Genomic DNA, 26,551 nt, shown 5'->3' on the forward strand with positions numbered 1-26,551 from the left:
TTGATATCCCCTATGAAGATTATGAAGCCAGACAAAAGTCAGTCTCAAATCACAATAAGCCAGTGTAAATGAGGCCCTAATTTTTTTTTCTTTTCTTTTCTTTTTCTTTTTTTTTTTTTTTTTTTTTGTCGGTTGTGGGCCTGAACTCTGGGCCTGGGCGCTGTCCCTCAGCTCTTCAGTTCAAGGCTAGCGCTCTACCACTTCAGCCACAACGCCACTTCTGTCATTTTCTGCTTATGTGGTGCTGAGGAATGGAACCCAGTCCTCATGCATGCAAGGCAAGCTACCTTCCCAGCCCGGGGCCCTAATTTCAAACACTAACATAAGAGGCTTTCATTCAACACCATGGTTTTACCATCTTTTATTATATTGCCAACAATCCAGTACTACGGAGTACAATTCAAAGTAAAATGCCATTTTCCTTGGTAGTATTTACTATTACAGAAGAGTGTTGCCACAAGTAAGCAATACTGGCACTATGCAGAAATAAGAAGGCCACTCTTCTGGGTGGGTCTCAGTGGCCTCACAGGAAGTTTCGGTTTCAGTGTACGTTTTTGTACATTTACCTTTATAATTACATCATCCCACAGAGCTCTCAGTATTACATACCTTCCAACTGAGAAGAAATAACATAAGAAATTATATTTTACCTTCACGTGCCACTTATTTCATAATCATTTCTATGTCATTAGTTTTAAGAAAAAAGTACTTCCAGCCGGGCGCTGGTGGCTCACGCCTGTAATCCTAGCTACTCAGGAGGCTGAGATCTGAGGATCGCGGTTCAAAGCCAGCCTGGGCAGGAAAGACCGGGAGACTCCTATCTCCAATAAACCACCAGAAAACTGGAAGTGGCGCTGTAGCTCAAGTGGTAGAGAGCTCGCCTTGAGCTGAAGAGCTGAGGGACAGCGCCCAGGCCCAGAGTTCAAGCCCCACGACCAACAAAAAAAAAGAAAAAAGAAAAAAAGAAAAAAGTACTTCCATATAAACGTATAAACTGGAACATATATTTAGAAAACATCCCCAAAATGTGGAAATTGCAACATGTCTACCCCGTATAAGAACAGTTAACCCCCATACCCCAAAAGTATTAAAAACAAAAAAGAATAGCTAGCCATTACATTTTTTTAATAGCGTTTCACAGAAAATGCTAGAATAATAATCACTGGCATTGAGTAGGTGAAACTGTTGAGTTTCACTTTTGTCTCTATCATCCCTTCTTATTAAATTCTTGGTAATATTAGTTTTATATCCATTTGGCATAAGCATTTATATTAAACATTGAAATTACAAGCCAGAGTATGTATCAGGAACTCTAAAAGCATCTTTTTTCCCCCCAAAGTGAGCCATGTTAGTAATTACTGAGACAAATGCAGATTCTGGGGACCGGCAGGTACCTTGCAGTGAATATATAAAGGCCAAAACATCTGGCCAGGTGACTCAAGAGTAAACCACTCTCAATTTTTCTTTGTTTTCTTCAGATAGCGTGCTCGTACGGCCTTGTTGAAACCCATCGTTATTTTAAAATACATCCAACGAGGCAGGATTGAGTTTACTGAGCCCTAGGGAAACAAACGGGAGATATGTAGCTTGTAACTTGTACTGAAATAAAGTCTAGGCACCTATGTTTTACTCTAATGTTATTTGTAGGTAGAGTTTAAAGTTTAGGGTGTGCAGTTTTGTTTTTGTTTGTTTTTTCCTGAACAGGGGTCTGAACTCAGGATCTTGGATTGCAAAGCAAGTGCCCTACCAGGTAAGCCATGCCTCCAGCCTGTTTTTTTTTTTTTTTTTTTTTTCCAATTCTTTTCAGATAAAGTCTTGTACTTTTGCTAGGGGGTTGGCTACCTGTGCTTCTGATATAACTGGGATTACAGGCATGCATCTCTGTGCCCAGGTTGTGTTCTAAGATAAGGTCTTACAAACTTTACTGCCTGGACTGGCTTTGAACCAACATTCCCCTATCTCCTCCTTCCATGTAACTGGGAATAAAGGCATGTGTCAACACTGACCAGTGAGTGTACCACTTAAAATAAAATATAGACATGTTGGGAGAGAGAGAGAGAGAGAGAGAGAGAGAGAGAGAGAGAGAGAGAGAGAGAGAGAGAGAGAGAGAGAGAGAGAGAGAGAGAGAGAGAGAGAGAGTATGCTAATATAGTCTATCTTGTAACTCAGTAGGAGAAAAAAATTCCAAGTCTGGAAGCACTTTGGGACTTAAGATCTACTTACCATTAGAGTGTGGATCAGGTACCCAGTGGTTCTGGACTGCAAGCCTACTGTTTTAATTGCAGATTTCACAAATGTGTCTGGAGAAGGCTTATCGAAGGTTGGCTTTCGGATTTTAGCCAGTTTAGTAGCTATGAAGTATGGCAGAACACTCTAGAAAGACAACCCCGCAAAACAAAACAAAAACACGTATTATTGATTAGGAAGGCCACAAACAGAGCTGACAGTGATGTCTGAGTGAGTGTTGTTAGCGGTAGTTATCGTATCTTTACAGAGAGAAGAGACAGAGCTATCTGTGTTAAATTGATGAGACATAGGATATCATAAAACAAAGCATAACAAGCCAGTCTACCAATAAAATACTAAAACAAAATTTGAGTCTAGGGAAAGCATTAGGTAGAAACATATCTTTTTGAATTTTTAAAAGAAAGCACTGAATGGAAATTCAGACAGTAGACTCAAGGTAAGATATGCTTTTTATCCTCAGTAAATGGGACAAGGTTAAGGAACCAAAAAAAGTATGTAATTTTTAACATCTTTTATTCTTTCAAAGAGGTCAAAGAGGTAATGTTAATTTTCTGTAATTCATAGTTAATTATGCTTTCATCAATCTGCTATAGTCCTTCTAAAATAAACATTTCATTTTTTCAGTCTTAGGTTACATTTTCTTGTCATTCTGCTTCTGAAGTTTTTCTAAACTCGGAATGGTTTTCCCTTGTGTTGTGCGGGATCATACGTAGGACCTTGTTCGTGCCAGGCATACACTCAACCACTGAACTACATCCCCAGCTACACTTCTGTTACTAGTAGGATAGTACCACCTCCAATCTTATGCACCAGGAACCATAAGAAATAAGCTGAAACTTCACTCTAGTATTCAAACACTGTCTTTCTCTTTCTCATCCCTGAGGCCACAAACCCACACAAAGTAAACTAACTTCACTAAGGCATGTCAGTAACTGAGCCAACTTCAATTTCTGAAAAGCTTATGTATTGGAACCATCATCACACATTTATGCCTGTCTTAATGAGCAATGTTTGTCAAAAGTCATCAGGCTTGACTGGAGCTGTGGCTCAAGTGATAGAACACTGCCTTGAGTTCAAACCCCAGTGCCACCAAAAGTAGTTTTAAAACCATTTTCCTGCATGGATATGAGAACACAGACCAGAGGTGTTATCAGTCTGACTGATTGAGAGCATGAAATGTAGAGTTAAGTGTCTAAGTCACATCTGTTCACCAAGCAAAGTGGAGTAACGAAGCAAAGCAGAATATATGCATGTACTAATATTTCAAATAATGAAGGAGCCCAAGCAAAATTTTCATCACGTGAAGATTTTAAAAAAGCATTCCTTTATATGGAAATGATAAGTCCACTAAAGAATCAAGTCTCATGATAAATACAGTGTGACAATACACCTTTCAAATGCATTATAAATCCTGTTCCTTTCTTTCACCCATCTTTCTTTTCTCCCTTAATCCACATGTGACACCCACTGGACCACTCACACTTTTAGAATCGAGTTGCACTACCTGACTGAACCACTTGATGGTGCCACAAGCCAACTCATCATTCAGCTAAACCAAAGCAATAGTCTAGAGAGAGGGCCTTGGCTCTGGGGGTGGGGACAAGAGAGCATTTTGGTAATTCTTAGTCAAGTTATATTTTTCCAAACAAGAAATAGAAACTATTCTGGGAAGGGAATTTCTTTCCACTTATGGTTTAAAATCAAGGTGGCTGGTGCAGCTTAGTACAGGTAGATGAGTTCAGAGCTGCAGTAGCTTTTGAGCTAAGCCCTAAACAAAGAGGAGTCTGTCAGGTAAACAAGTAAGGGAACTGTGGAACCAAGAAGAGGATACATGAAAGAACATGGTGTCTTCAGGTAACTGTAAGCAGTTTAGTGCAGTTTAGTCAGTGTGTGAAGCAGTGTCAGGAAGGCAGCAGATGGTACAGGAACATAAACCTAATGGCTGGATAGTACCAATGACAAGAGCATGAGCACCATGAGGACAAGGTGGTACTTAACATTAGCTTCTTGGAACTTAAAACAGTGCCTGGCACACAGCAAGAGCACAGTGAAAATCCCCTGAATGAATGAGCAAAGTGACACCTCCATGGGCCCTAATGAATGGTATTAGGCCCTCGCCACTGCTCTAGCCCAGACAATTAAATACACTAAGAAGTTGATAATAATAGAATTAAGTCAAAATCTGAGATATTCTGAAGCTTAGCCAAGACCAGCTGCCTGAAAAAGGCAAACCTGTAGAGCTAGATACTTGTGAGAAATTTTACATCACTCAACTCTTAGAACTTGAAATGTATATAATTGTGGCATATTTCAAAATATGTGAAAGTAAATAAATACCTTTTATATTAAAAAAATCACCAAGGTACATCCTTAATCTGTTAAACAAAAGCCCAAGAAGTCGTAACTAATCCATTTCTCTGCTGACACAGGAAAACATCATGGGAGATGGGTCAAGAAGATAGCCATACTTTTAAAAGGAGCTTAAGCTCAACAGGTTGCTGTTAGAAATTCTGCCACCTCAGAAACAAAGTGACCTTGACAGATAATGTGGGCAAGTATCCTAGTTTCCAAATTTAGAATCTCAAACAGAAATCATTAGTTAGGCCCTGTACAGCAAAAAAGCTGTTGATGTTTTGCCTTTCTTAGCCTGTGGAGACAATTTGATAGCTTTCTTCCTTACTCCCTGGAGTAAATTGCACAAACCCCACTTCAAGCATGGCCCTAATTCAGAACAGGAAAGCTGAGTCCCAAAGCTGCAATAACAGGTAGTCAAGAACCAATCCTGGAACTTCATGGAGTAGGTCTTCTTTCACATAGAATCAACTGCTTTCCAAATATGCCTTCCCACTCTTAAAAATGGCCAGTCACTCAACAATATCTTGGGAAAATATGTATCCAGAAGAGCAGATCGTGTAGTCTTTTATACAACATGGGATTCTGGAGTACCTAACTTGCCTTTCATTTCCGAGCATTATCTTCACAAATACAGGCTGCACACTAAGGCAGAGGCTGGGGCTTCTGGGAGGTCCATCACTTTCTTACATCTGCCTATTCATCTACCATTTCAGGACCACATGGATATAGTCTAGGTTTGCAGTTTGGTCCTGCAGACCAAGAGAGAAGCCTTCCCACAAAAGGCCTCTTGAATTGTCTAATTGGTAGACTTTCAACATTCTAGAAAACATTAGAAGAAAAAATTGTTCTAGGGGTCGAGATTTTTGGTTGCAGGGCAATGAAAAAAAATGACTCATAATAGTAATGGGATACATTTAAGCACAAAGAAAATCTGATGAATCCTGGCTGACTAATCAACCCACAAATGAACTACCACAAAATACGTGGCACTTATATGGTAACATTCAAGGAACAGAAGAAAAAAAACCCGATAATCTCACAGAAAGCAGTGAACAATGAATTCTTCCTGAGCATACACTAGAATGATGCTTAGGTACTGGGCACACAGCTATGCAGAGAGATGTCTATCTTACAAAGCCTACATTTCAGTAGGGGCGGCTGTAAAGAGGACTGATGACAGAGGCTGTTTGGGCAGTTTAGTTGATCAACAAAGGCCTCTCTCATTGATGAAGGGGCCTTTCAGCTGTAGTGACTTATAAGCAAAGATCTGAAAGGAAGGGAGGGAAGCTACTCAAAAGGTTATCTTTTCGACTAAGGGGAACAGTCAGTGCAAAAGACCTGAGGAGAGAGTGCTCAGGGTGTTTCCAGAACTAGCGGAGATCAGAGAAGGAGTAAGAGGCTGCAAGACAATGGACTGGGAAGTTTGCAGCCAGAATATCAGGGTTTCACTCTGTAAGAGATGAGAAGCCATGTGGGAATGTCAAGCAGAGGTGTCAAATGACTGGATTCTGCTTAAGAGGCTATCCTAGCTGCTGTGAGCAGATTGTAAGGCTTTCTGGAGAATAAGAGACTAGCCAGGGAGACCTTGAACAGTGGTCAGAGTATGATACAATGGTGGTTTCAATCAAAGGAGTAGCAGCGGGGATAAGGAGAAATGGTCAAGCATGTTTCAGGAAGACTTCCTGATGTAGTGTAACAGGGGAGAAAATCAGTAGTGGCTGAAATTGAACCACCTTGGGTTCAAATTCCAGCCTGCCACTTTCTAGCTAGCCATGTGATCTCGGGCAAAACACTCAATTCCTATGCAATTAGGGGATTCAGCATTTTCCTTATGGAATTATTATCCAAATAAAATACTGCCAAAGACTGTGAGATAGGTACTCTTAGTATGCTCTAACAGTTTTTTTTACTAATATTCCTATTTTCAGAAAGAAGAAATTGGCCAAATGTAAATATCCTGTAGGAAGTGTAAGAACACTGTTTTCCATAGAGACTCTGTGACTGTTGAGGGACCTATCTGGGCACTTCCACTCTCTAAACACAGAGACAGTGGTCTGGAGGGATCTCATAAGCTTGCAGATTGTGTGGGAAAATACTGTTGCAAAGGGCCAAGAGAAAGACATCCTCACTGACAAGACTGGAGATTTCACCTGGTTAGAGTTCAGTTATCCCCAACAGACCTAATTTTACTATTCTGAAGCCATTGCTCAAAGTTAGTGCAGTTGACCAGATACAAATATTTCCAGGGAGAATCTTTAAATTGCTTTATAGTTCTATTTAGACTCCATTTGCACTAAAGACACAGCCCATTGCCTCCTTTTATTGTCACTGGCAATTAACAAGAAAAATGGAGGCAGACTTATGTTTGCAATCTCAGTAGCCATTTCTCAGTATTTAGCTTTCAAGCTCTTTGAAGCCCAGCAGATCTATATATTTACTATAAATCATAAGTTTAACAGAATAATAAAGAGGAGTGTTTTCTTTCATTTAAAAATGGTGAATTTTCTTTTCTTCTTTATCATAGTTTGCGCCATTGTTTTCTAAATTTCTTGGGCACAATCAAATCTACTCTGATTAAAAACCATATTTTTCACTGAATTAGCAAAACTATCAACTCTCATCACCATCCCCCAATAAGCCTACAGTGGTGCTATGTACTTGTAATCCCATCTAGGTGGGAGGTATCAGTGGATCACAGTCCCAGGCCAGCTCTGGGCCAAAACACAAGACTTGCCAGGTGCCAGTAACTCACATTTATAATCCTAGAAACTCAAGAGACTGAGGCATGGAGGATCATGGTTTGAAGCTAGCCTGAGCAGAAGTCTTTGAGACTTCATCTCCAATTAACAAGCAGAATGTCAGACTGCAGGTGTAGCTCAAGTGTTGGTGCGCCAGCCATAATTAAGAAAGCCCAGAGAGCTTGAGAGGCGAAGTTCAAGCCCTAGTACCGGAACAAAACATACATGCACACACCCCTATCTTAAAAATATAGCAAAAAGAGCTCAGGACATGGCTCAAATGGTAGGACAAGTGTGAGGCTTGAGTTCAAATTCTAGTACTGTTAAAATAAACACACAAGGAAACAAAAAGCCAAACAGAAACAAGAGCTCTGGGCACCAGTCAAATGGTAGAGTTTGCCTAGCAAGAACAAGGTCCTAGGTTCAATCCCCAGTACCAATAAAAAGAAAAACAAGGGGCTTCTTATCCTTGGGTTCAAAGCAAGAGTTTACTTTCACTCCCTCTCTTCTTCCTTTCATCACTAAAGAGATAGTGTTTTGCTCTGTTGCCCAGGCAAGTCCTGAACTCCTGCAGTCAAGTGATTTTCCAAGTAAGTGCTCATACAATTGCAAATCTGAGTTGTCAGAGGGAATTTCAAATGTTCTTCTAAACTATTGCAAAGAACTGAGGGAAAAATGGGGGACAAAAGCAAAGGAAAAATACTAATGGGATATTAGCAAGGAAATATAAAACAATGTAGAATTTGAAAAACAGATTCTCATCCTTCGGACAGTCATGTGATAGGCATTCATGTGGAGGCAGGCCTAAACAGGTGCTCTCCTTCCAAAGATCAAGAGAAACCTGAAACATTCCAGTACAGTATCACCTCAGAAGCTATAGGTTCAAAATTCAAGACCAGAAGCACATGGAAGCAACAGAGGCTCAAAAGGCCCTCAGAACAGATGACTGTTACAGAGCATGATCATGCTCAAACTAGAATCCTTCGGTGGCACCAGGTAAAAAGTAAAACCACAGTGTGCCATTAGCAACACAGAGACAATCAAGATAAAGGACTGTTGTCAAGAACACAGTGACCTAGGCTATAGTGTAAAGGCTCACAGAGTAACCCACAGATGTATCTAAGACATAGAGAAGCAAAAGGGAAGGCCTAACAAGTATACCCAGGGCTCAGATACAGATTCGCTGGGCAGGCAAACTGGGATCTGGGCCTTAAGGATGGTCAGGGCTCCTAGGGCTCAGGTGCAAAGGGCACTGGGAGGAAATGTGGAGGAAGGAATGCATGGAGGAGTCAGTAGGTACTAAAGAGGACGGAGCTCCTGGAAAACCTCACAATATCCCTTTTGGCCTGAATGCAGGGCTGGACAATGGCCCAAGAAGAAAGACAACTGCCTATCGAGTCCAAATTCAATCCTAAACATTATGACGAGCCACTGGAGAACCATGAACAAAACAAACTTTTAGCTGATCTGTGTTTTAACAAGATCATCTGGGATCTTGTGGGAAAGGAGGAGAAGGTATAATAGTTGATAATCTGGAGACATAAAAACACCACCAAACTCTGAAGTTTCACTGGAAACAGATATTTCAATGCCTTTGATCAGAATTAATGAGGTTCTATTCTACTTTAGTGTTTATTATAAAGTGGTTACATAATATGACAATGATACTTTCCTTCATAAATATTTGAGCCTTTGTTTTTTTAACCATCTTCATGCTAAGACTAAACCTGGACTAAATTCATATGAAGAAAAACAATGACTGATGAAATTATATAATTTAAAATTCATTATGGGGAAAGTAAGTTATCAAAGAAGACCAACACTAACGTGTTGTAGTAGCTTCTAGTCACATCAGATTAATAGGCAGAGAATCAGGAAGAAAAAAATCTGAAGGAAATAGGCTATGAAAATGAAAATGAAAGATAGACCTGTCCATAAAAAATTTTAGAATTTGCTTCCCAGTGCTCACAAGGTCTGATGCCAACTCATCCTAACACTGAAATACTTAAAGCTTCTGGTCACTGCCCACAGATGGCCAGTCAAGGGACCTTCAGAGTTCCTCCTTAGTCTTAGAGGATGTTTAAAAATTACTAAAATTAGTGTCTGAATAGATTTGTCATAAAAAGGTGTGATTCTGCATGGCACGTGATGCCTTACGTCCCACGAATGTTTCATTAGTTTCCTTGTTACCTAAGTGCATCCTACATAACAGATGGAGTTACCAGCATTACAAAGACTGCTGTCAAGGAAGTGGGAAAAGAAGAGTATGGTGACTCATTTACACAACCCAGAAGTCTACAAAACCGTGTCTTCCCAAGGAGCTCTGTACATTTGGGAAGCTGCAAATTCAGATTAATACCAAGTAGCTATGACATCTAAGAGCCCCTTGGCAGCAAGCTAAGATGGGGGTTGAAAGGAAAGCAGTTTTAGTGGACCCTAGGGATGGGGCTGGTAAGTGTTGTGCACCGTCCTACAGGCCTAGAATGAATAGCCTAGAGGTTAAGGACAAGGCCAGACAGACTTTGATTTGAGTCCTGGGTTCAACATGAGCACACAGCTTAACTTTTCTAAGTTTCAAATCCCACCACTTGAAAAAGGATGAAAATCAGGCTTATCTTAGGAAATTGTTATGAGGTGCACTGAAATGATACATATAAATTGCTCAGCACAGTGCCCGAGAGGAAGCCATTTAAATATTTACGGTTATTATTAGAATTGATCACTTGGAATGCTTTCAGGTATAAAACATGAAACACTGGGGCTGGGAAGATGGCTCAGTGGTAGAGCACTTGCCTTGCATGTATGAGTCCTTGAGTTTGATTCCTCAGCACCACATAAGCAGAAGAAGCCAGAAATGGTGCTGTGGTTCAAGTGGTAGAGCACTAGCCTTGAGCTGAAGAGCTGAGGGACAGGGCCCAGGCCCAGAGTTCAGGCCCCACGACCAACAAAACCAAAAACAATAAAACATGAAACACAGCTCACAATAATGAGAACTATATGGACATGAGGTGTGTGCAGAGGGAGAGGCGGGGATAAGCAGGAACAGGGAAGTAACACATGGAGAACTACAACTTCTCCATGACATTTAAAACAATGTGCCTAGGAGCCACTATTTCCTTAGGTTGAACAACTGGTGATTTGAGACTGACACTCATAAAAATTCCTTTATTTGCTTCTCTAGTATTTTTGTGCTGTATTTTCACAGCATCGTGTCTACCGTATAATAAGCTTAAAGGTCTATATTAGAAAAAGCACAAAGTGTATTGAAGATGTAAGAGCTAAAATTATAAACTTCTTTAGAAGGAAACAAGAGAAGTGTCAAGATATTGGCTCCGGCAAAGCTTTTAGATATGACACGAAAAGCACCAGAAACAAAAGAGAAAAGTAAGTAACAAAATTAAAAAGACTCTTGAGTGTTCACAGGTAACCCACAGAGTGGGAGCAAATAAGCCTATAGGAGAGCTCACTGCACACGCATGTGTGCAGTCACACACCCCTCCCCCTAAATGTTTATGAGGAAGTGGAGAAATCTGAGCTCTTATACACTGCTGGTGCCAATGTAAAATGGTGTGCCTGATATGGAAAACAGTATTATAGTCCCAGCAACTCCACATCCAGATACAGGTGCAGAAGTATCAAAAAAATGATCTCAAATAGTATTTGTATACATATGGTCATATCAGCATTATTCACAATAGCCAACAGGTGAAAGCAACCCAAATATCTATCAATGAATGAATGGCTAAACAAAGTATTATACTTACAATGGATATTATGCAGCCTTTGAAGGAAAATCTAACATAGGCGTTAGCGCAGATGAACCTTCAGGATGTTAAGCTAAGTGAAATGAGCCTAAGATGTGCTGGTCACAAAAGATTCTACTTATGGGAAGTACTGGGAATGAGACAGAAAGGAGGATGGTGGTTTCCAGGGGCCAGGAGCAGGGAAGAAGGGAGTTAGTGTCTAATGCATTCAGCTTTGGAATATGCAAAGTTCTGGAAAGGTAAGGTTTCACAACACTGTGAATATACTTGATGTACTTAATGGTAAATTTTATGGATTTTCTACCATATTCTTAAGAGATGACAGTAATCTGATTCTCTCGAAATAAAACAATGAGGATTTACAATGATCACACTTTGCATATTGACACTGCATTTAGTTCTACTTTAGATAACCCTCCTTAAAAATCCTAGGAGATAATTTTTTAAAACCCAAGACTCAAGTGCATGAGAGAAAAAGAAACTGTGTCTTTAATGGTGTGTTAACGTCACTTTCACTTACTGAGAAATGCGATTTTCTTCCGTTGCCAAGACAGCAAGCGTTGCTGTGGAAACCACACAAAAACAGGGATACTTAACTGAAACAAACTCCACTCACCTGCACAAAGATGCCCTTGCTCTTATACTCCTCATGGAGGCACTGAGAGAAGAAATCTACAAAAGCCTAGAAGGGTGGTGGGAGTGGGAAGAAAACATACACATTACATCAATCTGCCTGATGTGTAGCTATGGAAACAAACAAATAATAAATTAACCATTTAGTGCTCCCATTTCTAATTACTCCTTTCATTTCAAATGCAGAAGGAACATTTACAAAACACCTTGAAATCTTAAGTGGTTTTTCTGCCACTAAATGAAGTAATATCTTACCAATATAATAAGCACACCAAATTCTGATTTAACTAGAAAAGGCTCTTCTTATCTTTCTTTGAGAAAATTACTTTCCAAGAAAAAAAATATTTTCGTATTATACAACAAAGGCTATATTTCTATCTTCTGTTCACCACTCAAGCAGAAACACAATATGACTTCCGTTCAAAACTCTTTCCATGGGGACTTTGCTGTTGTGAAAAGGAGACCAGCAAACATCCTGTGGATGCCTTGCTATGTATGTCAAGAACCGAAAAGTTCTGAGATGAAGGGGAGAGCCCATCTTCTCATAAGAATAGAACCTTAAATCTACTCCTAAATTCTGATGTGCATTTCTAAATATGGACTCAACATCTACCTTGAATACAGCGCCAAGAATCACTTTACAATGGTCCCAATAATCAATAATCCTCATCTATACAGAAGAGGTATAAAGCTGCAGTTCAGCAGTCATTTCTATCACATGGAGTCATTTTGAGCAAGTCTCCTGTATCTTCCACAGATAGAGAAAGCAAGTGGATCAAAGGGACAGGAAGGGGGGGAGGGAGATGCCAGGTTTTTCCCGAACCACAGCAATCACTGAGTTTCTTCAAGTGAAAAAGAAAGCAAGTGCTTTGCTTTTTCCCTTCCCTGACATATCGCAAGTGCTTATTATGTGTTAAAATTTGCTGATTTGTCCTATAGAACTTGCTAATCTAAACATCTAAATGGCGAGTTTTCTCTTTAGAAACGTATTCCATGCCTCAGTCATGTATCTAAAGACAACACTAGTGACCTAAAGGCAGGAGAAATACATTCTAAATTATTACCTAGCAGTAAGTGAGGAGATGGATGAGAACAGTGTTTGAAATTGGCATCCTAAGAATTCTGGAAAATTCTTGTCATACCCTATAAGTGCCAAAGAATTCTTTTGAATTCTGGGTAATGTTGCAAAGTATTCACATTCTCAGAACTCTTTCTTGTGCTTACTCAGAACAGTTACATGATGACTGTATACATTTCTTCACTGCTGTGTGACATGGATTTATTCATGTATCACCTCTCCAACCTTAAGACTTAATATTATGTTCTAATCAACTAGACAAACTGGTTTAGGCTGACTGTCTTTGAAAAGTGTAAGTACCACATTTTAAATCTGCAAACTACTGGGAGGAACAACAACAACAACAACAATGAAACCACCATTGAGATATGCTGGAGCCCCACTGCTAAGCTGACAGCAAGCAGCGCACGTATCTCCAGCCGTGGACCTCCCAAAACCCATATGGGGTATATTTTTCCTTTCCTTTCTAGTCTCATGGAAAATGGCCAAGAATAGAATTTCAAGAAGGCTAAATCTATGTTAACTGTTCAGACTAAAAATTACCTCTCAGTTTTTTGTTTTGTTGTTTTTTTGTGGTCGTGGGACTTGGAACTCTGGGCCTGGGTGTTGTCCCTCAGCTTCAGCTCAAAGCAAGCTTGCTACCACTTGAGCCTCAGCGCCACTTCCCCCCGGTTTTTAGGTTGATAGAATTTATTGAGTTTCTATTTACCTTGGTTGCAGAGTAGATGGTCAATAGTGGAACTGGGAGCATGCCACTGGCAGAGGAGATATTCAGAATCACCCCTTTAGATCTAAAATGGAAAATGTTCCCGGTAAATAGGGTGAAACCATACACACAATTGTTTGTGAGTTACAGATCAAGAGATACAGAAGCAGAATAACAGAGTTGCTTTTCTAACACACATTCCTCTCTGCCTTTCATCAGTGTGGGATATGCTTGGTCAGTGAATGAGACATAATTCAATGAACTAAGAATAGATCTGCTTTGCCATTAGCTCATTTCCCAGTCTTAGTCACCCAGGGCATGGCTAGATCAGCTCTACAGTCTACCGAAGTTATCTAAGGTCCTCTTCATGTCACAGCATCTCACTTACCAGGCTGGAGTGGTAGCTAAGTGATAGCTCTTACCTATTATGTGAGGGGCACCACAGGAGAACAAAACACTTCACAGGCACTCTTATAATCTGTACGCATGTTCATTTCGGCATACCGTCAACATGCTACATTGCTGAAGTTCCACTTGTATAAATACTTCCCCTTGCTACATTGCTGAAGTTCCACTTGTATAAATACTTCCCCTTGAGAAAATTAGGAGCTTCTGATCATGAAAGTCCCCCTTTCCCCAAACATCCTATGTAGTGCTCAGTACTAACAAATAGGTACTTAATTAATTTTATGGCAGTGAGGTGAAGGCTATGTCCCACCCCTATACTTTTCCTGGGCTATACATACTTGGGACCAAATATTTCCTGTACCTTTTAGCAACTATTGAGAATTCACACTGATCAGGAATAAATGAAAATGAGTTTGAGGAAAATAATGGTGTAAATGCACCAGTTAATATAGCCTGCACATACATGTAGGTAATGTGTGAAATTATGATTTTAGGAACCTTCAAACCTAATACCAATTCTATCCTTTTCCATTCTTTCCAGAAGTTTCTTTTCTTCTTCCTCTCCTCCTCTCCTCCCTGTCTTCTTTTTTGTGGTACTGGGACTGAACCTAAGGCCATGGGCATGATTAGCATATGCTACATCACTGAGCTGCCCCTGCAGCCAGCCAAGCTGACCCCACCCATCTCTATCCACACCACGTTGCTTTCCTTCAAATCCAGTTTCTCTCCCCAAGTCCTGTTTTTCAGTGCTAAAAGAGGGGGACTATGTAGACTCTTTTTATGCAAAATATCAGAGGAAACATGATTAAATGGCATCTAAGTTATTTTAGACATAAATCTGAAGAGAAATAATCCCCAAAGGTCACCCACTCCATCTGCCAGCCTCTAGGCAACATGCCACTCCAACCATCAAAGGGAAGTCTGGCTCCTTGCTTAATGTGTCACCGGAAACAAGTTTTTGTTTTTTTTTTCCTCTAAGCATAAGTCCTTATTAGTAACACACCCTGTTCTAAGCAGTGAACCACATGAACAGAAATAAGATTTCAAATTTTAAAATGTTATTAAGAAGCTGGAGAAAAGTTGAAATAAGTGGTTAATGGATCACATCATTCTTGTATTCTCTTGTCTGAGTCTCTTAGTAACAAGCCTCTCCTTTGTTTTTTTGTTTTTTGTTTTTTGAGGTAAGAAAGAATTAGAATTTAGAACCCAACAACTGAAGATTAAAAACTGGTGATTAGCAATAAATGTCTAGTCATTTCATTTTATCTATATCTGTAAGAAAATCTTTGATTAAAAAATGGATAAAAACCATTTTGGTTAAAGTATTTTTCCTTTTTAAGGTGCTGAAAATTTTCTAAAATCAGACAGTGGTGATGGTTGCACAGCTCTGTGAAAATGCTAAAGAACCAGAGACCTAAACACTAAAAAAGATCTTACAATACACAAAACACATCTCAATAAATCTGACATACTGGACTATGTTGCTGGGTCAGATCCCCAAGTGGAAACTAAGAGTTATTGTATCTTATGCAGCACGATATATTTTCTGAGAAGTAAGCCCAGGTCCTGACAAGTTAATCCCCCTCCTAGGCTCCCCAAAACCCTTATAGATGTGGGCTTTTATTTTAACCTTTTATCAAACATTCAGTAGTTGCCATAGGTCCAGTCATACAGAGTAAATAAGGAAAAAGATAGCATAAAGTAGGTGCAGTGATGTTTGTCTCAAAGACTGCAGCTTGTCACTCACTGCTGCTTTTATCAGCTGGATTCTGGACCCTATTATGGTAAAACTAGCTAGGGTAGTGTGTGTGCTCTTGGACATGAAGCTTAAAATTTTCATTTCATTTCACCCAAATGAAATGCAACTGGAAAGCCCACAAAGGTTAAAGCTTAATGCTAATAAATACTTTTAAAAATTAAATCTTATACTTAACAAAGACTTTTAAAAGCCTCCCTCCTCAAAGCCACGAGTTCAACAGAAAAGTCATTTGAAGATAATAAAAGCTTCTTCCCTGGTTTGTAAAATATCAATAATCCAATATGTCACAAATATTTAGTCATGGTCTCTTACTTGTTTACATGAGGCAAATAAGATGTTCATTTCTCAAATATCCTACCTCGATTTAAAATCTCAAGAGGGAATAGCTACTTTGAGTGGGCCAAAAGTAAAAATTTTAGAACATTTTATGTGAAACAGAGTATTTGTGTTTTAAAACACATTCAAGTGAATTTAAGACCATCAAAATTCCGTAGAAAGTGAGAATTCATGAGACATAAGTAATTAAAGGATAGCATTTATAGCTGTACTCAAATGGTAGTAGAGGGGGAAAAAAAAAGCCCTCCACAAATCTCTGTCCTACCACACCCACACAGAGTGTCTAGCAAAACTTTCCCACATCCCCCACACAGAACTGGCATACAATATCCCACCCTCCCTCAGGATAAAAATATTCTACTTGCATTTTGTCTGAGCCACAAATAACACATTGGTATAGCCTAAGCCTTGTACTGTCCACAATATCTCTTTATGTAGGAATAGCAGTAAGCACTTGGGACTGAGAGGCACAAAGGACTCATCTTTAAAATCAACTACTTTGTCTAGCTCTAATCCTCCATCTCAGCAGAATTAGTGACGTCAAACCAGTTTCCATGGCACAGCCAGACTCATGACAACTCTGTTATATCAAGCAGAAGGACAAAATGGGCTGTACTTAATGGCATACAGAACCAAACACCAAAACTAAACCCTGGTAATTTCTCCTTTTCTGGAGACTTGGGAACAATCCTAAGATTGGAAGGCGCGCTAACCATTTTTACTGAATTTCTGTAATGAAAATTCATGTTACTCATATTTTAGCACATTACCTACTTTGCTATGACAAGTATCCAAACAAACACATCCTGAAACATTCTCTGTGGTGCACCATTCTTAATTTATCACACTGCTTTCTTGATAATCATTACACAATGGTGTCTCAGCTACTAGAACTAAAATCCTGTTTAAAAAAAAAAAAAAAGGAAAGCAGGGAATTGGAAGGACCTTTCCATACAAACATATTTACTTCCATATTTACCTCCCATAAACCACTTGCACAGGCCTATGAAATTCAGTACCCTGTATCTATATTCTGCAGGGGAATTCTTTTAGACCTGTGCAATTCTCCATAGGACTCTTTAATTTTTACCTGGATTTTAAAAAAAACCTTGCCAAGCCTTTATTCTACAATGTCCCTTCATTCTGCCAGACTGGTATCATATCCTTGTTCTCACCTCTATAAAAATACTATTGCCTAAGAGAAGTAATAGGTCTATTTGAAATAAACACCGATTCCTGCCTTCCTCAGGAAACGTCAGCACTGCGCCACACTGCAGGTGAGGAGAGGTAATGGGGCACAAATGCTGCCAAGAAGTGAAATCATAGGGTTACTCATAGTATAGACAGCTAACTGGACTCAGAGATAGACGACAGGCGAGAAAAAAAAAAAGCTCATTGCAATTCTTTACATTTCTACTTCATATCAGAGAAGACAGAAGCATGATCCTGCAGGGTCATTATATAGTTAGTTTTTTTATTTTAAGCTTTAACTTAAAACTTAAATTGGTATAGGCAGTTTTTTCTTTTTTTAAATAGACTCAGGGAAACATAGCAAAATAGAGTTCTGTGTCAGAAAGGAATCCTGGAGCATAGGGTCAGGTATATAATTAGAGCCAGCAATCCAAATACTTACATTTATGCAAATATTGCCTTGTTGAAGAAAGTTTGCAAACATTTAGCACATGAAAGAGAATTACCTGCCCTAAAACACCACAACATGTCATAATTCTACCTTAAGCAATACAATATGAAAAAGGCTATTTTTAGCTTTTCCATGGTTGTTATGGCAACCATCTCCTGGCTCCAGCTGTACACAATGTTTATAATTCCAGGGAAGGAGAAAGAACAAGTTTCTGTTATAATGCAATTATGTACTTTCTACTTGTATGCTAATAATACCTTAGTTTTATAAATACTTGTTTAGTGACAGTCACCTGGCTATAGACTACAGTTCTACATCATCATAGAATCAGTCAAAGGCAAAAAAAAAAAAAAAAAGAAAGAAAGAAAAGCCAACAACAAAGGATCTTTCTGAAAGGCACTGCTGTTACTCAATCAGAATACCAATCCTATGGAAGCTAACCAGAGGAAATAGGCCATTCTAGGCTATGCAAAAAGTGGGTTACAATGAAACCATTTATAATGTGCAAGTAAGACCACTTTCTGAATCTGTTCACCTGTAGTTTTCCTTTCCTCTTGGGCACAGTTAACATTTCTGGCCTCTCATAATTAGTTATCAGCTGACTTCTGCACAATGGAATATGGACAGAAGCAATGTATGCTACTTCTGTGGACGGGTCCAAGAAACCTCCTTTAAAACCATCCTGTATAGCACAGAGGTGCTCAGTAAGCATGAAGCTTGCATTCCTGCCTAAGCTAGTCACAGAGGTCTCTTAAAAGAAGTTGAGGTCTTGGTTCCTCTCTTTTCAAAACTATGATTCCTTTGGTCTCTTCCAAACTCAAAGTCATTTTGCAGAGGAAGGACTGTGAAGCACTACATTCAGCAAGTGACCAAGCTAGATCAAGATGTAAGTCTAGTTCTTTTCAATAGGTTTTCTTTGAAGGCCTAATCACCATTTTGATTTTTCCAGGGGAGGATCAGAGCTTACATATAATTTTGCACTTCATGCTAGTTCAAATGTAAAAACTATACTATACATTTCTCAACAAAAATGAAGGCATACAGTATATCCTAGTGATACCTAGGTCAAACTAGAACACTAGATGAGGACTGTGGAAATGCTTCTCCCTACATTGGTTAGTCTGACCATTTCTGTTTATTTCATTACATGCCTAACTTCAGCTCAGAGAGGATACGCCTTTAAGAAGGCATTCCCGGGAATATCCCAGGAACTCTGTCCACCCCCTCAGAATAGCAGGCAATTGAGTTAGTGGTGGTGACTCAGGCTGGCTTTTAAATCCAGATCTAAAGGAACCACCACAACCTTACAGAGGAAAATAGTCAAGAGGAAAAGGCCTCCTCCACCAGTGACTCATGCTCCATCGTGTGACTCGCCTGGCACTAAGACCTGGAGCGAGGTTCATTAGTCACTTTAATGAAATTTTGAAAGAAAGGATTCTCCGTATAAGTAAGAACGAGGAATCCACAGGGTTTGTGTGTGAGCGTGTGACTCACCTTTCTACCATGCCAGGCAGCACCAATCGTGTCACCTGCAAAAGAGAAAACAAAAACATTCGTGATCACCGAGGACACAGGCAGAGTGAAGAAAGGCCACCCACACAAGAGAGAAGGACTCACAAAAACACTTGGCTGGTACCGACAGCAGTTTATTTGATACACTCTGTATAATCTGGCCATGTCAAGAGTACATAAAAAGGAACCAGATAAAAATATTAGAGATAACTCGGAATGCTCAGTGAACTTGTCTAAAATTAGCCTTGCTGGAAACATAAAGACTTGGCACAGTGATCTTCAAGTAAGAACAATTTTATGGAGTGGATGCTTTGTCAGAAAAAGGACATTCATTACCAGCTACGACAATATCCTTCCCACCAAGGATTATTTAAATAATCTTTTCTGGTCAAAATAAGCCTTAAACAAAATGACATAAAATGACACATTGGCAGATAGCAAAGGTATCTTTCATATTCATTTCTTTGATTGAACCAATTGGTCGTGAGTGAAACTCATCCCCTTAAAGACAGTCCAGGTTATCTGTGGTCTCCAATGAAAAAAATGCCACTTGCAGTTTTGTTGGCCAAATTCACATAGTGATTAAAGGGAAAAAAAAGGTACTGACACTGAAATATGAATTCCTGACTCCTGGACTGCATCTGTCTCTTAGAAACAAATGGTACTTTGTCAAAACAATGTCTGAATGCCTACCAAGCACAGAATTGAAAGCTTTCTATCTTGGGTATTATATATTAATTAAAATGCACAATTTTCTGATGAGAATATTTTCCTTAGAATGAATCTGAAGAAAAAAGAGTTCATCCAGACTTTTTCCAGGTCAACTCTGATATGGAGATGAACATTATCTACATAGAGGATATCTATGCAGAGCAGTCATACACTGCCCAGTGAGGACATGAGCTCCAGCTGACATTGTGTCATCAAGAAACAACAACAAACAAAAACCAAAGCCTAGAAAGATAATTATTCACTTCAACAGAAAAGCATGTCTACAAAGCATGAGCAATCATTTCAAGAGTATATGGATTCATTCAATTCTTCTGACCCAGATGAAAATAAAGAGAAACTGTAAGAGCCAAATAGAACCAAAGCTTCCTATCTTTCTCCCCTTCTTACATACAAATCTGTTGTATGTATGTGTATGTGTGTGAGAATGAATTTATCATTCTTCATAGAATGGTGATGCGGAGGTTGTCAATTGTTCCCCAACATCTACTCTTTCCTTCATACACTGCAACTCAAACTTTAGTTGGGCATATGGTCTCTTTCCTACCTTACTGCTCCCTATTAATGAACACATTTTCTACAACTTCTCTTGCAGCTGCATATGGTCTACGCCACATTCCATTTGAATACATGCAACTTCTTGGTCATTTTCCATTACCATTTCCTCTTGCTGGTGGCTAAACATATGCTGGAAGGAGCTAGGGGAGCCATTTTGAGCCCAAGGTAAATGCCATGTGCTTAATAGTGGTGGAGAAGCAGGATAATCAGATTATCTATACAGCTTTTTTTTTTTTTATCTGAGAAACAAATTTCTATTTTGTTAGCCATTGTTGTATCTCTGTTTTAGGAGACAAGTCAATGTTATTTTCGTTTGCTCTGCAGTGTTGGAGATGGAACTCGAGGCCTCGCATCCTAAGCAGGCACTCTACTACTGAGTCACACCATCACCCCTTAATCAATATTCTAACTAATAATGATGACTGATCATATGCTGAAAAAGATTAATGTTAACAATTTAACACACACACTAAAGCACAACCAAATAGTCTCAATGTTTTACAGTTGTTTTTGTTTTGTTGTTTTTGATGCAGGTTCTGGGGTTTGGTCTTAGGGCCTGGGCACAGTCCCTGCACTTTTTTGCTGAAGGCTAATCCTCTACCACTTGAGCTACCACTTTTTGGTGGTTAACTGGAGATAAGAGTCTCATGGACTTTCCTCCCCAGGCTGGCTTTAAATTGGATCCTCAGATCTCAGACTCCTGAGTAGCTTGGATTACAGTTGGGAGGCTCTGGCACCCATTAGCTTATTTTACACTTTTTAAAAAACACAGTTGTATTTCTTCTCTTTTCCAGATTCAGTTGGTCCAATTCATATTGTATCTATTGTACTGGACTTTTAACGAACCTCAGCGGAACTAAGTTAAAGAAAAAGTTCACTTTTGAGTTTATCTATTCTAGGGAGTGACCTTCTCTCTCCTTCTCAAATGAAACAGTAACTTTCAAGTTATTTCCTAAGATTGGTCTATATAACCACTGAATGCTAAAGTAAATGTGACATGACCTTTAACTAGTCCCTCATTTACAGAGTCTTAATGTATTAAATAAAGAAGTTTTCTACATTTCATGGTATTATAGTCTGAATCTCAAATGAGGTAGTATGGACCTAGCACAGGGCATGTCACAGAAAATGTCTGATCAAAACTGGCATCTCCTCCTGTCAGACTGGAAATCCTTTTAGGATGTAGTAACACTAAGTACCTGGTCCTACCTTATATCCCAGACAGTACAGAGCCAAACAATGACACATTTTGAGATCATCCAGTTCAACTCATCACACAGAAGGTTCTGGACAGTTCTATCAATATGTAAAAACATCTAATTTGGAATCTTTTGGGGGTAATGGAATTATTCTAAGATTAGACTGCTAAAGATTAGATTTGCTAAAAATCATTGAAGATGAATGTTATGGTTTATACATTGGTTCTAAATAAAGTCTTTAAAAATTGCCTCAACAATCATGGACAGAATTAAAGAACTGAAGTCACAAAATATAGTTGATGTTACTTTATCAAATCAAGGAGATAAAAGAGCACTGAAAATGCTCTATGCATATCAACTTTCAGCCTGAAGCAACATGATGTAATAAAATGCCATTTTTTTCATATTCAGTTGAGGAGTGTTATCTTCAGACATTAAGATGGGTGATAAGAACGAACACACACACACACACACACACACACACACACACACACACACACACACACACACACACACACACACACACACACACACACACACACACACACACACACACACACACACACACACACACACACACACACACACCAAACCTACAACCCCTATCCCCAGTATCCAAGACAGGTATTTAGTGAATATCTCATTACTGAATAATAGTTCTAAGACAGAGGGCACTGTTTTTGTTTGTTTGTTGGTCATGGGGCTTGAACTCTGGGCCTGGGCGCTGTTCCTCAGCTCTTAAGCTCAAAGTTAGTGCTCTATCACTTGAGCCACAGCACCACTTCTAGTTTTCTGGTGGTTTATTGGAGATAAGAGTCTCATGGACTTTCCTGCCTGGGCTGGCTTTGAACTGTGATCCTTAGATCTCAGCCTACTGAGTAGCTAGGATTACAGGTGTGAGCCACCAGCGCCCGGCGAGGGTACTGTTTTTAGGAGGAAGGTTATATCTAGTAATCAGGTAGTTTGCAGGTATGTTTCAGTTAAGTTAAAAAAGAATTGTTCACTAGACAAAAAATTACAGAAGGAACAAAATGTAAAAGGGCAAACAGTGAAAAATCATAATGCATGCTATAGTTGCTTCATTAAATTAAAAAAGACTATTTACTGGATGGATAAATTTTACATAAGAAGTAAAAAGTACATGCACCGTTAAGATATGTCATACAACTTGCCTTTGCACAAAATACAGTTTTAATGCCAATAAAACAGGCATATCAACAGCTGTAGAATTTTATTGAAAAGGATACACTGTATGCATCCTTAACAGTATCTGAAACTTTTTATTTAGCATACCTCACAAGGGAATTATCATGATAGCTAATATGTTATAAAGATGCCCTAGAAACATATTGCAAAAAGAAGCTACTATTTCACTCCCTAAAGCCCTAAAGTATCCAAAAACAGAATGAGGAAAGAGGAGAGTAATAATAAAATGTTCATGTATGTGTGTACATGTGTACTTATACTAAGGAAATGAGACTCGTTAACTGCAAGGCTAAATGGAGATCTGAAAGGGTAGCTAGTGCCTGTTAATCTCTGCTATACAAAAGATAAAGAATGAGCTTTGTGGGCTGGGAAGGTGGCTCAGTGGTAGAGTGCTTGCCTTGCATGCATGAGACCCTAGGTTTGATTCCTCAGCACCACATAAGCAGAAAAAAAAAGCTGGAAGTGGTGCTGTGGTCAAGTGGTAGAGCACTATCCTTGAGCTGAAGAGCTGAGGGACAGCACCCAGGCCCAGAGTTAAGGCCCCATGACTAACAAAATAAAACAAAAACAAAAAAAAAAGAATGAGCTTTGTAGGAAGTGATTAATTCTGGAGGGCTATTAGGAAAGACCAGCAAGAATTTAACTTTTGGGAAAATACAAATGTGAGCAATGGGAGTTACCTTCTCTTTATACCATGTCATCTATTAAATGTTTCTTTCTTAAACTTCAAAAATTATCTAGAAAATGATCAGAGACAAAGGTAAGCCCTGGAAGATAGGATCATATTTGCAAAATTGTATCAAATACATGCTAAACATTAAATATCTTCTTGATGATCTTATGTTCATGGATATGATCAAAATATATCCTTTAAAAATTGAACAAGTTTTCCTAACAAGAAACATGGCTTTTAATATCTAGCTATATTTAAGACCAAGATAAACTTATTGAATGCTTAATGATCAAATGCTCCAAAAGACACAAGTCCTTTTGTGTAAAAGTTAAATTCTTCTTATAGCTCATTAGCTTTTTTCTTTTAAATTCTGACTAGAAATTAGTCTCCTTGCCATAAACTGGAACATCTTTTTTTTTAAAAAAGCAATCTGTCAAATAGTAATAACATTGAAAAGCCTAACAAAAGTTGATTTGAAACTTGTATACTTTTATAAAATTGATTAATGCTTTCATCTATGCTGAAATTATCTTTTCTTCTAAGCAGATTGTAAGCCATAAATTCAATTTCAAAGCTTCTTTGAGTATGTGTGTACAAATCATTCCCAACATCCAAACACATAAGAGAAATTTTTCATGTTCACACTAAATTCTCATCAGTAACTTATTCTTTGGCTATTTTAACTAAGTTGTTAATATTCTCATTTTGTTTTGTGTGCATAGACTAGTATCTTGATCTAGTTCTTTATACCAATACATGAAGCATTGCTGTAAAATCTCACTACACATCTGAACTCCATTTCACAGCTCACAAGCTCTTTCTGGAGTTAATGCAATATGCTAATTTTTGGGCATATGCAGGTGATAATTACTGTATCAGTAATTTTTTGTTTCTCTTTATATAGTTCTAAAATAGTATTATCCTAAATTGTAAGTTCAGTAGTTATGAATACTAACCAAGTAGAGTAAATATGACTTGTATATTTGTTTTCTTCCACAGTGAAATGGTTTCCAAAAGTGCATCACAAACAATTTTAATTCAGTTTTCCCCAAGTAGGTAAAAGTTGCCATGATAGTAATTCTACAAGAGTTTAAATCTTTGCAGGAAAAACAAAGTTTTTTTCTTTTGTTTTGCTTTTTGAAAACCTCTTTCCCTCTCTCCCTCCCTTCTCCCCTCTTCTCTCTGTGCTGGTACTAGGGCTTGAACTCAAAGGTTAGGCATTGTTCCTTAGCTTTTTTTTTTTTAACTCAAGGCTAGCTCAACCACTTCTGATGTGCCTGTGGTTAATTGGAGATAAAAACTTCATGGAGTTTCCTGATCAGGCTTGCTTTGAACTGAGATAGCTCAGATTTCAGCCTCCTGATCGCCTAGGATTACAAGCATAAGCCAGGAGAACCCACTGTGTTTCCTATTTATATACAAATAATTTTAGTGACAATCTGGGCCATTAATCTTTACCCCCCCCACACACACACAAAAGACATACAACGGAATGGATAAGTCGACATATATCACACTTTGATATGGTTTCATTTTACATACATGCTGGCCTTAAATTATGCAAATATACAACAATTAATGAATATGTTTATGGCAGTTAGAATTCCCTTGGGGGACACCATATAGTGAATTTCAAGAGTGACATATTTAGTGGTACAGCTATGAATATTCTGGAATAGCTATGTATATTCTGTCTGGGAAAAAATTCAAGAAGTTCATGTAGTTCATACAAAAATCAAAACCAGTATTACCAGATCAGTTAGTTGACATACATAACAAAAATGTACTGGCTGACCTAGAAAATCCTTGAAAATATATTAAAATAAAGCCATCTGTGGTTTGGATTACATATGATTTATTTTTTTTTAGCGTTCATGTATCTTTCTCATATACTTGGCAACCAATCTGCATTACTTTTATGAGAAAACCCACAACCTTCTTTTTCTTAAAAAAATACCCAAATATGATTTTTTTCTTTTAAGATTTTTATTTTTGTAGCTTGCAATATAAAAATGGATACAATACAAATGATTTTTGTAACCATGTAACTTACCACAGTATTTTATTTTCTTTTTGGAAAGAATAAGGAAAACATTCCATAATGCTTATAAACAAAGACATAAATATGAAGTTAACTGTAATGTAAGATGCTTTAATAAATTAATAAAACCTATTTCACCATTATATGTAAACAGGGAATAAAGGGTAACACCTTGCCACAGAACCTAGGAAAGCCCTAAGAATCCAGGGCATTCACACATAAAATTACAACAACACTAAGGTCCACCTCTACCAGCATAAATCAAATGGATCTGAATTTCAGCAAGTTAAAAATGAACTTACATAATTTAGAAGGAAATGATTCCTCACATTCAAAAACCTAAAATAAGTTTTCAATTGAAATAATTAACAATTAAAAAATCATATTATAATTGTGAAAGGAATTAACAGCAACATTTACAATGCCTGTTTTGGAGAAATTAAATGGAAACTCCACTGGAAGTCAAACTACAATGATACAGCACACATTTTCTTCAGCAAACTGTGTAATTTAGGCTCTGTAGAAGTGAGAACACAACTTAATTAGAAATTCTTAGAATCTCACCTGTCTGGCTAACAGAATATTTACTACCCAGGGGGTGGTAAGCATAATTAGATAAAGTTGTTGGAGTGCTTTGAGATCTCCAAGTATTGTTTAATTTTTCTTTTTATTAATGTTTAAGTACTTATGGAAGTTAAGAGTAATTCTCTGCCATTTTTCCATATTACTTAACCTGAAATTCCACCCCATGCTGTTAAACACAATTGTTCCTTTTGAAATAACTTCTACTTTGATCTATATTTAAATAATGTAGCAAAAGAACTTCCTAGAACAGAGGGCTGCATGTTAATAGTAACGAATCTAAAGCTAAACAAACTTTTTTCTAAAACTGAACATATCATCATGTGTTTTTCCAAGTTTAGTATACTGATATATATGACGTGCTTCCTCTACTTAAATTCTTCTG

General features: G+C 38.3%; 1 protein-coding gene across 1 annotated transcript in view; it reads right to left on the reverse strand.

The window, feature by feature from the left end:
• Positions 1 to 345: 345 nt before the first annotated feature.
• The window catches only part of Hsd17b12 (hydroxysteroid 17-beta dehydrogenase 12), a 123,725-nt gene continuing 97,519 nt past the window's right edge, over positions 346 to 26,551 (reverse strand). The window contains exons 7-11 of the mRNA XM_070032545.1: positions 19,161 to 19,195; positions 13,525 to 13,606; positions 11,721 to 11,786; positions 2,224 to 2,373; positions 346 to 1,559 (exon numbers count right to left, since the gene is read on the reverse strand). Of these exons, the coding sequence (XP_069888646.1) occupies positions 1,455 to 1,559; positions 2,224 to 2,373; positions 11,721 to 11,786; positions 13,525 to 13,606; positions 19,161 to 19,195 (438 nt within the window). The 3' untranslated portion in view covers positions 346 to 1,454. The remainder of the gene's footprint in view (positions 1,560 to 2,223; positions 2,374 to 11,720; positions 11,787 to 13,524; positions 13,607 to 19,160; positions 19,196 to 26,551) is intronic.

This window comes from Dipodomys merriami, unplaced genomic scaffold (assembly GCF_024711535.1).
Source record: "Dipodomys merriami isolate MVZ:Mamm:240054 unplaced genomic scaffold, mDipMer1.0.p SCAF_21, whole genome shotgun sequence".
NCBI lineage: Eukaryota > Metazoa > Chordata > Mammalia > Rodentia > Heteromyidae > Dipodomys > Dipodomys merriami.